The sequence below is a fragment of the Neltuma alba genome, unplaced genomic scaffold, assembly GCF_004799145.2.
Source record: "Neltuma alba isolate B1F8T4 unplaced genomic scaffold, ASM479914v2 tig00012964_pilon, whole genome shotgun sequence".
NCBI classification, from domain to species: Eukaryota; Viridiplantae; Streptophyta; class Magnoliopsida; order Fabales; family Fabaceae; genus Neltuma; species Neltuma alba.
Genome location: NW_021637323.1, coordinates 494,374 through 509,727, shown reverse-complemented (window position 1 = coordinate 509,727; position 15,354 = coordinate 494,374). Strand labels below are relative to the sequence as shown.

Below are 15,354 nucleotides of genomic sequence, written 5' to 3'. Positions count from 1 at the left end.
GTTGCCCAAAAAAAATATTTTTATTGTTATATCAATTTTGGAAAATTCCAATTGACAAGCTTTCTTTTGTTTTTTTGTTTTTTTGGGTACACGCCACTCTGTCTTCTGAACATGCAACTTTTGACTAATTGGTCCATTCCTAAAGTAGGGTCCATTTTATTGGTGGATCTCATTAGCATAGCGCTTCAAATCATAAACCTTCTTTTCTCTTTTTCACTTTCGGAAACCAATTCTTCCATATGATTCTTTGTTTTGGATTTTATAAATATGTTTTTCAATTCTTAATATAAAAGATAGTTAGAAATTAAATTTGATTTTAAACATAAGAGTTTTAATATAAATGATTAAAGATGGCGGTATAGGGAGTTCAATACACCTTTGTTATAATCAACTGACTTAAACTAATTTTTTTATTTTTTTCAAATTAAATATCTAGTTCTTGTATTAATGACTGGAGAAGGAAATATTAGTTATTGATTTGACAGTAAATAAGTGTATATGTGGCATTCTTAACCTATCTCAGCAACACAAGTCTGATGATGTGGCTGCCATGTCATCTTTCTCTTGCTTCTACATTTTTCTTTTTTTTTCTTTTTTTTTGTTGTGAGTTGGATTTTAGAAGGGGAGAACCGTAATTAGGCATGTGCGATAAAATATTTGAATCATAAATTGCAAATATTAATTCAAATAATTACAAATTGAGGGTTACAAATGACTAAACTTGCAATTATTTGAATTTATATTTACAACTCATGTTTTTAAAGAATTTTTTTCCGATGTAACTGTTATTAAATTAATTTTTTAGGACCTAACTATCATTATTCCTTTTAAAAACTCATTAGGGTCAAGGTAAGTTTTATGACTCAAAAACATATTTATAAAAATATTTATAAATTACTGCTTATCAACCATGTCTTCCACTTCAAACTCTCTTCTAGATCAAGGCTATGTTCATACAGACTTTTCGATTAAACCTAAACCCAAATTTCTTTTTCCCTTCCCTCTATTTTCTTTTCACTTTTTCCCTCCCTTTTCATTTGTCAAAGTTGATTTTTAAGGATAACAGTAATTTCAACTCCATTGCCAAAAATTCAAAATTTATATTAAGTCAAAAATTTTACCTGAGAAAATTGTTAGGATTTGATCTTTTCAGTGTTTTAAAAATGCTAAAAGTTAACTTAACGCCCTACATAATTTCACCTTAAATTCTAGTAAAAAACAGAAATCAAGAATTTTCTTTTCTGTTATAAAAAAAAATTATGAAACGATTTAATCATGTAACTAATAGGGAAAAAAAGTGAAGAGAGAGAGAGAGAATTAGGCACTAGTTGGTGCAAATAATATAAAACAAGGGAATTAAAAAGGTTTTTTTTTATATAAAACGTTTTTATATCAGTAATTAAAAATTAAAAAATAATAAAAAACATTTATATCAATGTTATCAATAATAAAATACTCCATTGGTCCTTAATATAGAATCCGTTTAGAAGGTTGATCTTAACCCTAAATATAGGATATATTTTTCATATTTATCAGTTTTTTTTTCAAATTGCTTCTATTAATGCTTTTTAAAAAATAATTAAATACAATGGCATTAATTTAATAATACGCCTATATATTTTATACAGTGAGTAATACTCACTACTCATTAATTCCACACATACATCAATTCTGCTGTTTAATATTTTTAATAAAATAATTTAAAACATTTTTTTTAAAAATTTTAATGCAAATACTCATTCCAAGTGATTGGATTTTTTTACCTCCAAGAATAGCACAATAAAATATTAATCTTATTGTCTATTTTTGTCGCAGCTAGAAAAGCATAACCTTCTATTTATATTTTACCCAATCAAATTGACGCTGACAAAAAAAATCATCTCATGATGGTAAAAAAAAATCACTTTGAATCCATTAAAAATCTCATTTTTTAAGATATAATTATGTAGGCTTTGTGAATTTGTAAATCCCAAAAACAAAGATAACAACTATCTCTTGTCTTTAATACACTACAAAAAAATAGACTTTAGGCGACGACTTTCAGCGGCGACAAAAAAAGTCGCCGCTGAAACCAAGACTTTCAGCGGCGACAAAAGTGTCGCCGCTGAAAGTGGACCTTCAGCGGCGACTTTTTTTGTCGCCGCCGAAAGTGGACTTTCCGCGGCGACTTTTTTTGTCGCCGCTGAAAGTATATATAATAATATATATTTTATTTTACAATATTAATAAACAAATTGCCGAAAATGGACTTTTAGCGGCGACTTTTTTTGTCGCCGCCAAAAGTGGACTTTCAGCGGCGACATTTTTTGTCGCCGCTGAAAGTATAATATAATAATATATATTTTATTTTACAATATTAATAAACAAATTGCAGAAAATGGACCTTCAGTGGCGACTTTTTTTGTCGCCGCCAAAAGTGGACTTTCAGCGGCGACTTTTTTTGTCGCCGCTGAAAGTATAATATAATAATATATATTTTATTTTACAATATTAATAAACAAATTGCCGAAAATGGACTTTCAGCGGCGACTTTTTTTGTCGCCGCTGAAAGTATAATATAATAATATATATTTTATTTTACAATATTAATAAACAAATTGCCGAAAATGGACCTTCAGCGGCGACTTTTTTTGTCGCCGCCGAAAGTAGACCTTCAGCGGCGACTTTTTTTGTCGCCGCTGAAAGTATAATATAATAATATATATTTTATTTTACAATATTAATAAACAAATTCAATCTGGCTCAGCGGCAAGAAGGTTGGACACGAAGGGAGGCGGTCACGAGTTCGAACCTGGAAGAAGACACATTTAAGGTGAAAATATTTAGACGATGACATGGCGAGGAGGAGTGACGTGGCAATGACGTGGAGGTGGCTAGTGATGATGTGGCGGTCGGCGGTGATGACGTGGCCGCCGATGGCGATGACATGGAGGTCGACGGTGCTGACGTGGCGGCCGGAGACGATGATGTGGCACCGGCGGTGATGACGTGGCATTGGTAAAGCCAATTCTTCTTAGGCATTACTTTCAGCGGCGACAAAAAAGTCGCCGCAGAAAGTGTTTTCGGCGGCGACATTTATCGCTGCTGAAACTTCTAAAAGTCGCCGCTGAAAGTATCTTTTAACGACGACCTTTTTAGTCGCCACTGAAAGTTTTCAGCCACGGCTGCTACGGCAACGACTTTTCAGCGGCGACTTGTCGCCGCAAAAAACTTTCGGCGGCGACTTTTATACTTTCAGCGGCGACTTTTGTCGCCGCTGAAAGTCAATTTTTTTGTAGTGATATAAGCGTTCATTTAACTTTTATTTTAGTGTTGAATATAATACCCTACTTCATTTTAGCTCTCATATTGATCTATTTTTTTAAGGTAATCCTTATGATAATGGTAATTTTAGCTTATATACTTAATTAACAAAATATTTTTAAAAAGACAACACCTATTTATTATAAATAACTAACCTAATTAATTTTTATAACTTATTTCAATTAGTTATCTAGCTCTTATATTAAGAATGCAGGTGTGTGAGCTAGGAAAGACAACGATGGACTGGAACTAGTTTGAGAAGCAAGTTGACCAGTCCTTTTTTTTTTTTTGGGAAATGTCAGGTCTTTAAAAAAGTTTTGGCGGGGTATTTTGGAAAAAATATGATATATCTATTATTATTATCTAACTTTCTTAATATAATTAAAATAGTTAAATAGGTTCTATATGAATTATTAAGGACCAGAGGAGTATAATGATTTTTTATCAACAAGAAGTTGCTTCAATCATACTGTTAATTGCCATCTTTAAATGAGATCTCAGATTTATCATAACAACATGTTTGTATGTGTGGGCCTATTTAATTGATTTTTTTGAAGAAAAAGAAAATATAACCATACTACTTTCAATTCTTAATATAATATCTCTTTTGACTTTATTCTAAATATAATATCTCAATTCATTTTGTCTCTTATATTTAAGTATTTTTTTAAAATAGTCCTACTAATAATGATAGTTTTAGACAACACACAAAAAGTAATACTTTAATTTTGGTGGCAAAAAAACTCTTTTCCATTAAATGAAGTTGATTTGTGGCGCAGGCATAGGGAAACTCCAATGAGAATCACTTCATGTGCCTTCAATGATTTTCCAATGGATGAACCTTTCTGCTTTTCCCCCTCCTGTCATCATTATGTTGCTCCATATATTTCATCTTATTTAGAAATTATTGCACTGATAATTCTTTAAAGTATTATTCATTGCCAGTCATGTTAATGGGGATATAATGAATGGTAACCAAATGAAAAGTCATTATCATAATCATCAAAGTTTTGGCGATTTTGAAACTAGCCAGTAATATCACTAGCTATTATACTCCTCCGGTCCTTAATATAAGACTCATTTAACTAATTTGATTAGATTAAGGAAGTTAGGTAAGTTAGTTAATTATAAAAAAAGTAACACATTTTTCCTAAAACACCATAATTATCTTTCTTAATACCCCCTCTCCCTCTTCCACTTGATTATGGTTGAGAGAGCATCCATAGGAGTAATTTTGATAAAACTGATAAATATGAGAAATGGGTCTTATATTTAGGACCAAAACAAACTTAACAATTGGGTCTTATATTAAGGACCGGAGGACTATTAAAAAAAAAACTATCTCTTCCTTTTTACTTGTTCATCATCTTTATTATGAAATATTACTAAAAGAAATCTAATTTAAAAATTTTATTGATTAAAAAGATCTGAATTTGAGTAGTCAATACTCATTAATCTAATTTTTTTAAAAAAGAAAACTACACATTAATTTTTCCTTATGTCATAAAGCATTGAGCATGGATAAGAATGCAAACCCATTTCATACTGTCATGATGTTCATGACCCCATATGCAAACAGACAAATCATATAAAAAAATGAAAGAAAAATCTCTTAGCAGCCTTTTTGGATTATGAACTTTAAGAATTTATAGTTCTAGCACTTCATTTGAATTAAAGTATTTATAAAAGAATTCAAAAAAATGCTTTTGAATTTTAAAATTTTAAATCAGTCTTATTCATTATACTTTATTAATAACTGACAATATTTAAAAAGTAAATGACAATATATTTTTGTAATCATTCCTTATTTGATATTTTGAAATTTTAGATGTATTTTTTTAAAATTTTACTTATTTATTTGTCAAATAACAATCAAAATACACACACATATATATGAGTTTCACATGGGTTTAGCAGACAAAAAGGTTAGATATGCTAACTAAGAGAGTAGATTCAACTTTGGAGCATGTCGCGACCTTGGGGCATCTTCCAAGCATCTTCGGAGCAAAAGCCTTGATTGTTTGGATTATAGGTAAACTCAACCTTTTTTACAAAATTTTGTCATAAAAAAAACAAAAAAAGATATCAAATCCAAATTATCTCCCATCACCTGTAGATGCCCTATCAAGAGAGAGAGGCCCCCACCCACTCTCTTATTCTTCTTCCTGCATTATTAGCAGAAGAGTCCAACTTGTACTGAAATTAGAGTCTAACTATAATTAATTACAATATAATTATTTTCTTATACACTAACCCTGAATAATATTTTTTTTTGTTATTCATGATCCGTGAAGAGTCCGAATTAGTATAAATTTTATTTATATATTAATATATAGGATCTAGCTAGGTATATCTAATACAGATCCCATGTGTCATGCAGGGAACTAAAAGGAATAACTGAAAATTCCACCAAAATCTGAAGCATACGAAAAGTTTTAATTTTACCAATAAAATTACATATATTTCTTAATTTTGTTAACGTTTAATTACTTAATTAGGTACTATTTACTATTTAGATAAAATAACTGTGTTAGCTACAGATAGAGTATTTATTTAATTTATATCACTCGTCTCGTCAAACCTGCCTTCCCTTCTTTAACTTAACTTTGAAAATCTTCAATGCAGTTAATGCTTTTGTTAATTAATAAGGTTTTGGTTTTCCTTTTTCTCTACAAACTTTTAATGTGTTTTATTAAATAAATGACAATCATTTCGCTCTCTAAAAAGAAACAGTCACATGGCCAGAACATGCATGATTGGCGAGCTTGCACCAAAACTTCTCATAAAAAAGTTCAATTTGGTCCACATCATTTTTTTTAATAATAATAATAATAATATCTACAGAATCTGTATGCTTGTTGCTTGTATGTGTCTTGACTCTTATTATTATTCTTTTTTCAAGATATCATCATAGCCAATATTAATTTCATAGCAATTTTCAAACAATGTTATAAAAGTAATTAAACTTCAATGGGCCGTATGCATACAAACCAAATTCTAACATCACTTGTTGGCCAAAAATTAAACATTTTTTGAAAATAGTCAATAATGAATTATTAAATATATGAATAAATTTTGAACAAAGGCACCGATGAACTGAAAGATTCCAATTAATTCAAAATCTTTATCTGGTTCCGTTTCTTCTGTGCAGAAAAAAAAATATTCTCCTTCGCTTCCACATTCACATTATAAATTCTCACACACACACACAGCTTACCAGCTAGCTATATATCCCATCCCATACCATCCTCCCTCACTTCCTACCTCTCTTGTTTCTTTCTCTTCTCTCTTTCTCTGTTAGACTTTGAAATACTGATATTATCCCGAGAAAATCAAACAAGCAATGGGCAGAGAAACTTGGTGGGTCCTTTTCCTTCTATCAACACTACTGCTATTTGTGGATGAAATCCATGGAAGCAGAAGGCAAGAACAAGCTCTCAGGAATCTGAACAAGGCCAAGTTCAGAGGAGGAGGTTCCATCGACAGAAGCAGTGAGACAATCTTCGAAGCTGATAAGGCTGTGTTTGGAGATTATAATGATGATAGGTCTCGTTACTATTATCCTCAGCAAGGATTGAAAGAGAAAGACAGGATTGAGAGGCTTCCAGGGCAGCCTGAAGGTGTGAGTTTCTCTCAGTATGGAGGATATGTGACTGTGGATAAAATTGCAGGAAGAGCTTTTTATTACTATTTTGTTGAAGCTCAACAACCTCATAGGCAAAAATTGCCTCTTCTTCTTTGGCTCAATGGAGGTACATATAATATATAACCATTCAATTACCTCAGATCTTTTTTAATCATTCTGTTCGATTTTAAATATAGGAGCTTTTTATTTTCCCCCTAAATATAGATCATAATCTTGTTTGGCTCACAAATGTATAATCATTTTCCCAGACAACCTTATTGATTACACACATAATAAAAGGAATTTTCACTAGTGAAGATAGTTTAATCCAAATTATTAATGAGCTATTTTAGAACATCTACACGTATATGTGTATTACAAATAACTAATTTAACTTATTTTGATTAATTTTTGTAAATTAATTAGCTATCAAACTCTTGCATCTAGAATCAGAAGTAAATAGCCAGTGATATTATAAAGAGATAAAGTTATAGACTTGACTAAAACTTGCCATCTATCTCTAGCTAATTGATATTGTTTTCTTTTTGGCCAATAGCTAATTGTTTAATTTTGCTTACAATGTAGATTCCTATAGCTTCACATGCAAAAGAGGAAATAATGCATCTTGTTGTGGTGTTAACTTGTTGGAGACTCTAATAATTATTATGATGAATGTTGAAGCTTCTTTCTGGTTGTCATGTAGTTTTTTAATTAGACGCTTGGTGTTTGTCATTGTCCATGTTTATCATTAATTACTAATTAATTTTATATCATACCACCAAAAATATGATGATATTTTTGTCCTACAATATGCTACGAGTAATATGGATTTTTTTCTGGACGTTGATTTTGAGAGTGTTACCATTTCTAATTTTTATAATGTTTTTATAATTTACAAAACCCCTTTTGTTAAGTTTTGTGGGTATAATTAGTTATATATTATCTTAATGCTAACTGGAATAGTATAATTAACTTATAATAATAAAAATAATAAAAGTATAGATCCTAAAGTAAAATTAACTCGAAATATGATAACAAAGGCTAAATTAAAAATCTAGTAAAATTATAGGGACCAAAGTCATAATAATCTTCCTTCTTTTTGATTAATCATCAATTCATCATATATCGAAATATAATACCTTTGTGATGCCTATTGTACACATATACACATATAACTATATAACACCAATTATATTAAGACACATAAAAGTATAGTAGTTTACCAAACGACGACTCGTGCACATTGAATATTAATTATCAGGAATATATAGTATATAAATATATATAATTTCCCTGTAGTGTCTGGTTCTAAAAAATTGAAGATGAATTAAATAAATGGGGAACTTTTCCCACCACATGACAAATTCATATTTACACTAAAAAGTTAAAAATAAACTATATGTAAATTAATTACGTCGTTTTCGCATGATATATTTTCTTTGTCCAAGTCTGCGTGAAAACCACAATGTGAGTCACGGAATCAAACACATGCATCAAGACAACAATTAAGAAACCCACAAATTTAAAAGATTTAATACTCATGTAATCTATGTACATCAATAGTGTTAAAAATCTTTATTTTTTTTCAAATTTTTATATTTATTTTGATAATCAGTGTAGAAAGTTTTAAAGATTTCGAATTTTTTGCACCAATTCTTATATCGATGTAAAAAATACTTTTTATACTGGTTGGTGTTTATCCGTGTAAAAAAATTAGCCCCAAAAAAAAATTCCCTTCACTTTTTACGCCGTTTATGATCAATCTAACTGGAGGTAGTAAAATAGAAAACAGTAAAACTTTTCAACTATGTTTATGGGGTATGATGTTTCCAAGGATGCCTTTTCCCTTTAACTTTTAAACCCATTATACTCATAAAAAAGACTTAAAAAAAAGTTTGATGTTAATTACTCCCTCTAGTCCACAAGATAAATTGCTTTTAGCAGAATGACTTGATCTACAATATATATTATTTGAAGAGTAATTAATGCTTATTTGTTAATTTTATTCCTACAATTAATGCTGAAAGATAACTCCTTACGTTTTTCTCTTTCCTTCACGGCTATATTTTATATCGGTAAAATTGGAAAAAAAAAATTTTTAAAAATTTTAATTTGTGACCGTTTATTAAGTTAACTATCATTTTTTTTTATTTTAATGAATTAGTTAAATTGACTTATATTGTGCATCTCACCACGAAATTCCAACTCTGAAAACGTGTGATTTGAAATGTGTGCCTTTCTTTCTCTCACAAACGCATCTCTCAATTCTACAATTAAAGTCGAAGATTGCGTGAGGGAGACGAAAATATTCAATAGAAAAAGTGACAACATTAAAGAACCTTGCTTTAAAAGATTGTTAAATTCATGTTGTGGTGTGATTTGTTTCTCTTCCTGCCATTATTTTATCTGTTTTGTTTGATCTGTTTTGTTTTTTATCAATTGGCGCCTTTCATTGTATCATACGTAATATGTTTACTATGGAAATTTTCATTAATTAGGAGGTTTCAATCTTGATCATATTAAATAAGTAAATGTCCACTTGCTTCTTAGACCACATAAGATAAATAGACATTTTTTTTCACAATATATAAGCTTAGAAATTTGGTTATTATTAATTTAATTTATAAGTGTTTTGATTTTGAAGGAGTTTTAATTTTGTGTTGCTTTGGTTAAAAAATCTTCCAATTTTCAAATTAAACAGAAAATTATTTTAGAAGTGAAATCCCTTAGTATCCTCATCTTACAGGATTTCTTGGAAGTTCTTCTTGTGATCTGTCTTTGCAAATAATCTATTTATTATTATATTTATGGGGAAGATCTCAAAGCGAAGACCAAGTTATAATATGAATATTTGGGATCAATTAACATTATCTTTTACGGAGACTTTTTTTTAACCATATCTTTGACAGAGATTTTACTCTATCTTTAAGGTATGTATAGTTGCGCAGATAATGTTAGAGAAATTATTGCAGTTTTTAATAAAAATGAAAAAGGAGAGGTCTAAGTAATTTTACTCTTTACAAAGAATTGCTATGAAGTTTTGAATAATTAACATAATTACCAAAAAGTCTCAGTGGGAACAGCTTGTAATCAACTAAAAAGTTTCAAAACAATAAATGATAATTGTTTCCTTATCATTAAAATTTATCAATAATTATTTTCTTTTCTTGGGATCTCATTATAATTCTCCTTATTTTTTTTTATTTCTAGCTATATTTTATTGATAAAGAGAATCTCTCTGTAATTTAAGGGGGAAGGTAAACTAAAAAAATAATCAACTGTTCCAATGAAACTCATATGAAGCTAAAGAAATGAAAGTAAATAATTAATAGATCAAAATGAAAATATATAAAGTAAAAAATCTTGAGTAACTTAAAGAATTTTCTTGAAAACAATATCGATTGTAATGGCTAAATATATAATTAGAAAAAGAAGTGATGTGTTCAAAAACTCTTAGAATATTTTGTGAAATATAAATTCAGAATTTATATATTAATACCAATATATTTATAAAATATGAAATAACTTATATAGTCATGAACAAATTAGAGGCTTCAGGCTCATACAAGTTGGTGTATTTTCAGGTCCAGGATGTTCATCACTTGCGTATGGGGCAATGCAAGAGCTGGGACCATTCCGTGTAAATAGCGACGGCAAAACACTTCAAATCAACAAATACTCTTGGAACTACGGTACCTCTCTTCACATTATCACTATTATTATAAAAGGGTTAAGCCTGCTTTTAGTCTCTATATTTTTAATAAATTCTGATTTTGATTCCTATAGCTAACAGTAGTGTTAATAAAGTTAACGCAGTTAAACTCAGATATAGATCCTCATAAAAAAACTGCAGGGACCAGATTTTGGGACAATATAAAGTATAGGGGTATAGAGCAACAAAAACTAAAAATCATTAAAAGATTGGAACCAAAACTGCGTGTTTAACCCTATCATAAATGAGTATATGCTATATTGATGTCATTGTAAATATATCCTGATTCACATGTGTGTGTGGGGGGGGGGGTGTGGTTTTGCAGCTGCAAATGTATTATTCTTAGAATCACCAGCAGGAGTGGGATTTTCATATTCAAACAGAACATCAGATTATAGCAATAATGGGGACAGGAAAACTGCAGCAGACAACTACGTGTTCTTAAGGAACTGGTTGGAGAGGTTTGCAGAGTACAAGAATTCTGATTTCTATATTGCCGGGGAGAGCTATGCTGGCCATTATGTTCCTCAACTTGCTCACACCATTCTCTACCATAACAACCATCCCAATTCCTCCTTCATCAACCTCAAAGGCATCTTGGTACGTCTTTCCCATGTTTTCTTCTTCTTGTTGTTTTTTTTTAATTTTTTTTTGATAGAAATCAAGTGGTATCCTCCTGCCGATAACTAAAGACTAATCCTTTTGAGGCCACCGAAATAGGTTTTGTCCATCCCACTAAAGCCTTTTCTATCCACTTGGCCTAGTTCGAACTCAAAACATCATGTTTAAGAATTAACCTAGCCATCTACTAATTGTGCCAATTGTGCAGGTCTTTGTTGGTTCCCATCTTCTTTCCTTATTTGTTTTTCTTTTATCACAAGTTTATAGGTTGGGTGGGCAACCTCTAAAAATGAGAGTTTATCTGATATGAATAAATTAGGTTATTGTTTTCTCCGTGACTCTCTCTTTACTGCCCCCAAAATTGTTTCATGAGATTTTCCTGCCCTTAGAATTTATGTTGTCCTCTTGTATTTGGAATCTAGTCATTTGGTTTGGTTTTATAATTAGAAAAATAAATTTGATTTGACCGCTAACATGTTATGTAACCTGCAATTTTTGACCAAGACAATGAAATGACCTGAAAGGAATCTTGGAATTTCCATGACTCTATTATTTCCCTTCCCAAAAAAAAAAAAATCATTGGTTTTAATAGCTTTATTCCAAAATTGCTGTTACTATCATATAAATTGGTTCTGTGGGTGAATGAGTTGTTTGCTTATGGGTCAAGACTCATTATTGGGTTATCAAATCATGGAATGTTTTGGTGGGTTGGACCATATATATGAATAGATGGGTCCCAGTCCACTATCTGTGGTCAGACCTAATCCATTTGGCCCCTCACTTCTTTTCTTTTTTTTTTTAAATGTTAGATTGATTTTTATTACTTCAGTTTTTTATTGGAAATAATTAAGGTTGGAATGAATGACATTATACAAGATGACAAATAAAATTTTTAATGTTGATTAACGGCAATATATAAGTTCAAGAAGTTTTTTGTGTGATATACCTTAAAATGTTTGTCGAATTACCTATAATTAAAAAGAAAAGAAAAATGTTGAGTAATGACTGGACTAAATTTTAAAGGTAATAAATATAATGTTCCTATTTTTTTTTTTCAAAACTTACAAATATGTCCAACAGAGAGTAATTATGCTGGCTTCTTTCAAATTTTGCTAAAATTACATACTACCTGTGGTCCTAAATAGTGAGTAGATTAAGAAAATAAATTTAGTTATTTATAACAAATATATGTTGTCTTTCCTAAAATATTCTTACTAATCAAGTTTCTTAGCAATAATCACTATTATTAGAAGGGTTATCTGGAAAAAAAATGAATACTATTTCTAGTCCTTAATATAAGAGCTTGTTTAACTTTTATTTTGCTCATAAATATAATATTCCAATCCACTTTGTCTCTTACATTTATCCATTTTTTTCTCAAAGTAATCCTTGTAATAATAGTAGTTCTAACCAATAATTAGCAAGGATATTTTAGGAAAGGCAACACATATTTATTACAAATAATTAACTCAACTAATTTTCTTAATCTACTCAAATTAATCAACTAGCTAACTCTTATATTAAAAATAGGAGGTAGTAAATATGAGAGACAAAATAGATTAGGATCTTATATTTAGAACCAAAATAAAAGTCAAATGACATCTTATCTTAACTATTAGAGGTAGTCATATTTCTTTCTATTTCTTTGTATAATTTATACAAGCCCTTCTGAAGATAAATAGCAAAGCTTATAGGACACCAATGAGCCCTTAAAAAAAAAATTAAGAGGCAAACATTGAAGAGTTGAGATTATAGCTGAGATTAACCCATGACTCCCGCTCATCAGAAAGCTTTCATGTCATTATGCCATAAAGCCATTGTACCAATGAGTTTTCTATAATTACACATGCATATCTTCTTTGTTTAACAGATAGGGAATGCAGTGATAAATGATGGGACAGACAGCAAAGGGATGTGGGATTTCCTAGCAAGCCATGCCATAATATCAGACCAAGCAGCTCGTGTTGTGAACAAATTGTGTGATTTCTCAGAGCTTGTCGCAAACCAGAGCAGTGAATGCAGTGCAGCTTCAGATGAAATTGAGAAAGATCTTGGCTACATCGATATATACAACATCTATGCTCCTCTATGCCTTAATTCCAACCTCACTTCCCTTCCTAAGCCCCCCTCTGTAAGTATTCTACTTGTAGCTCAGGGCCCGTATAGAATAGCTTATAAATAGTTTTTCAATTATAATTTATAAAATACGAGATGAGTATGTGAAAATTTGTCTTAGTTGATGTCAAATGTGCTTACAAGTTATTTTAAATGTGATTCTAAACAAGGCCTTAATCTTTTGATGATATATTGGGAAAAAAACTTATTTAAAATATAAAATCTTATTATGTCTGAGAAGGAAGCAAAATTAATGGAATCATGTTTGTTAATGGTATTGCAGGTAGTGACAGACCCATGTAGTGATAATTATGTGTATGCATACTTGAACCGAGCTGAGGTACAAGAGGCATTACATGCCAATGTTACAAAACTCACACATGATTGGGAGCCTTGCAGCAATGTTATCTCCCAGTGGCGTGATAGTGCTTCCACTGTCCTTCCACTTTTGCATGAGTTCCTCAATCATAGCCTTCAAGTTTGGATCTTTAGGTACTCACATCATCCTTACATTCATTATGGTATAACTAGCTATATCGTTTAATCTTTTGTTTGGATGACGAGAAAATGAAGAAGGAAAAAAAAAATGGAGAAAGAAACAAGTTTTCTCCTGCTTAAATGGGGTTGAAGAGTTGGAGAAAAGAACAGTTGAAGAGAAAATAGAGTGTGAGGTCCATCCATTTTTTTCCTTCCATTTTTTATCTTCTCCTGACTCTTGTACATTCATATTATCTGATTATAAAATTTGTATAAAAAGATTTTTTTTCCTTAACGAAAGATGTGGAAAATAATGCAGTGGAGATGTGGATGGGAGAGTTCCAGTAACCTCAACCAAGTATTCTATTGAGAAGATGAATCTTCCTATTAAGACTGCTTGGCATCCCTGGTTCGTCAATGGAGAGGTAATTGTTTTTGACCTTTTTTTCAAATGATTAAATTAAAACCTTTAACCACATAGTTTAATTTTATTCAAGTTTCCAATCATTTAAAATGTTTTTAAAATCTAAAATCATCTGTAATAAACATTTTCAAAACTACAAGAATAAAATGACCGAGGTAGTCTTATAGTTTATTGAGTCAAACGTTTATAAGAATTGAATTTTTCCGTGTCAATAAATCATAGGGGTTGAGTTATTCTGAATTAAAAAATTATAGGAATTGATTTATTTCAAGTTAAAACTCGAAAACTAAATTAATAATTTGAAACATGTAAGAATACAAAATTTTCTAAATATTGATTCTGATATATAAATCAAGAACTAACACTAAAAATTATATAATCTAGACCGCTAGATGCATCACTTGATGAGATTAACTTTAAAAGCTATAAAAAGAAGTGGGATATTAATTTAATACATATGGTTAATTACAGGTAGGAGGGTACGCAGAGATGTACAAAGGAGGCTTAACATTGGCAACAGTGAGAGGAGCAGGACACCAAGTGCCCAGCTATCAGCCAGCAAGAGCCCTTTCTTTGGTCACTCACTTCCTAAAAGGCATCCCTCTTCCTAATACCACTACACATATCCCTAATTACTAATTCCTTTCTCTTTTTTCTCTCTCTGTTTTTTTAATAAGTAATTTCAATTTAATTAACGTTTCAGCAATGTAAATGAATTATGAATTATCGTAACGTTGTCTTCTCAAGAACCCCCCCCCCCACCCCAAAAAGAAAAACACTGAAATTGATGTTAGACAATAGTTCCTTTTTTAAATGGCGAGTCCATTTTGCGTGAGGTTGATTATGGGTTTATGGGTTGGGTTGGGCTTTATTTGGGTAGTTTTTCGGGAAATGAAACCCAATATGAGTTTAATTTGAAAAGAATTACTCAAGATCCAAGTACTTGGCCCAACTACTTCTTTCAATAAGAGTTAGTTTAATTGGCAAAAAATGGGCTCAAAATCTGGAAGATCGTTTTTTCAAAGCTCTTGCAGAGAATATTTTTCTATGCCAACCAATTTTAGTTTCAATAAAATG

At 30.5% G+C, this 15,354-nt stretch overlaps 1 protein-coding gene across 1 annotated transcript; it reads left to right on the top strand.

Annotated features, from left to right (window-relative positions):
• The first annotated feature begins 6,491 nt into the window (after positions 1-6,491).
• Positions 6,492-15,209, top strand: LOC114733062 (serine carboxypeptidase-like 40). Its single transcript, XM_028920472.1, has 7 exons — positions 6,492-7,055; positions 10,513-10,620; positions 10,966-11,240; positions 13,132-13,392; positions 13,660-13,868; positions 14,173-14,278; positions 14,749-15,209. The coding sequence occupies exons 1-7, from the start codon at positions 6,647-6,649 to the stop codon at positions 14,914-14,916; spliced, it is 1,536 nt and encodes a 511-aa protein (XP_028776305.1). The 5' UTR covers positions 6,492-6,646; the 3' UTR covers positions 14,917-15,209.
• Positions 15,210-15,354: the final 145 nt, after the last annotated feature.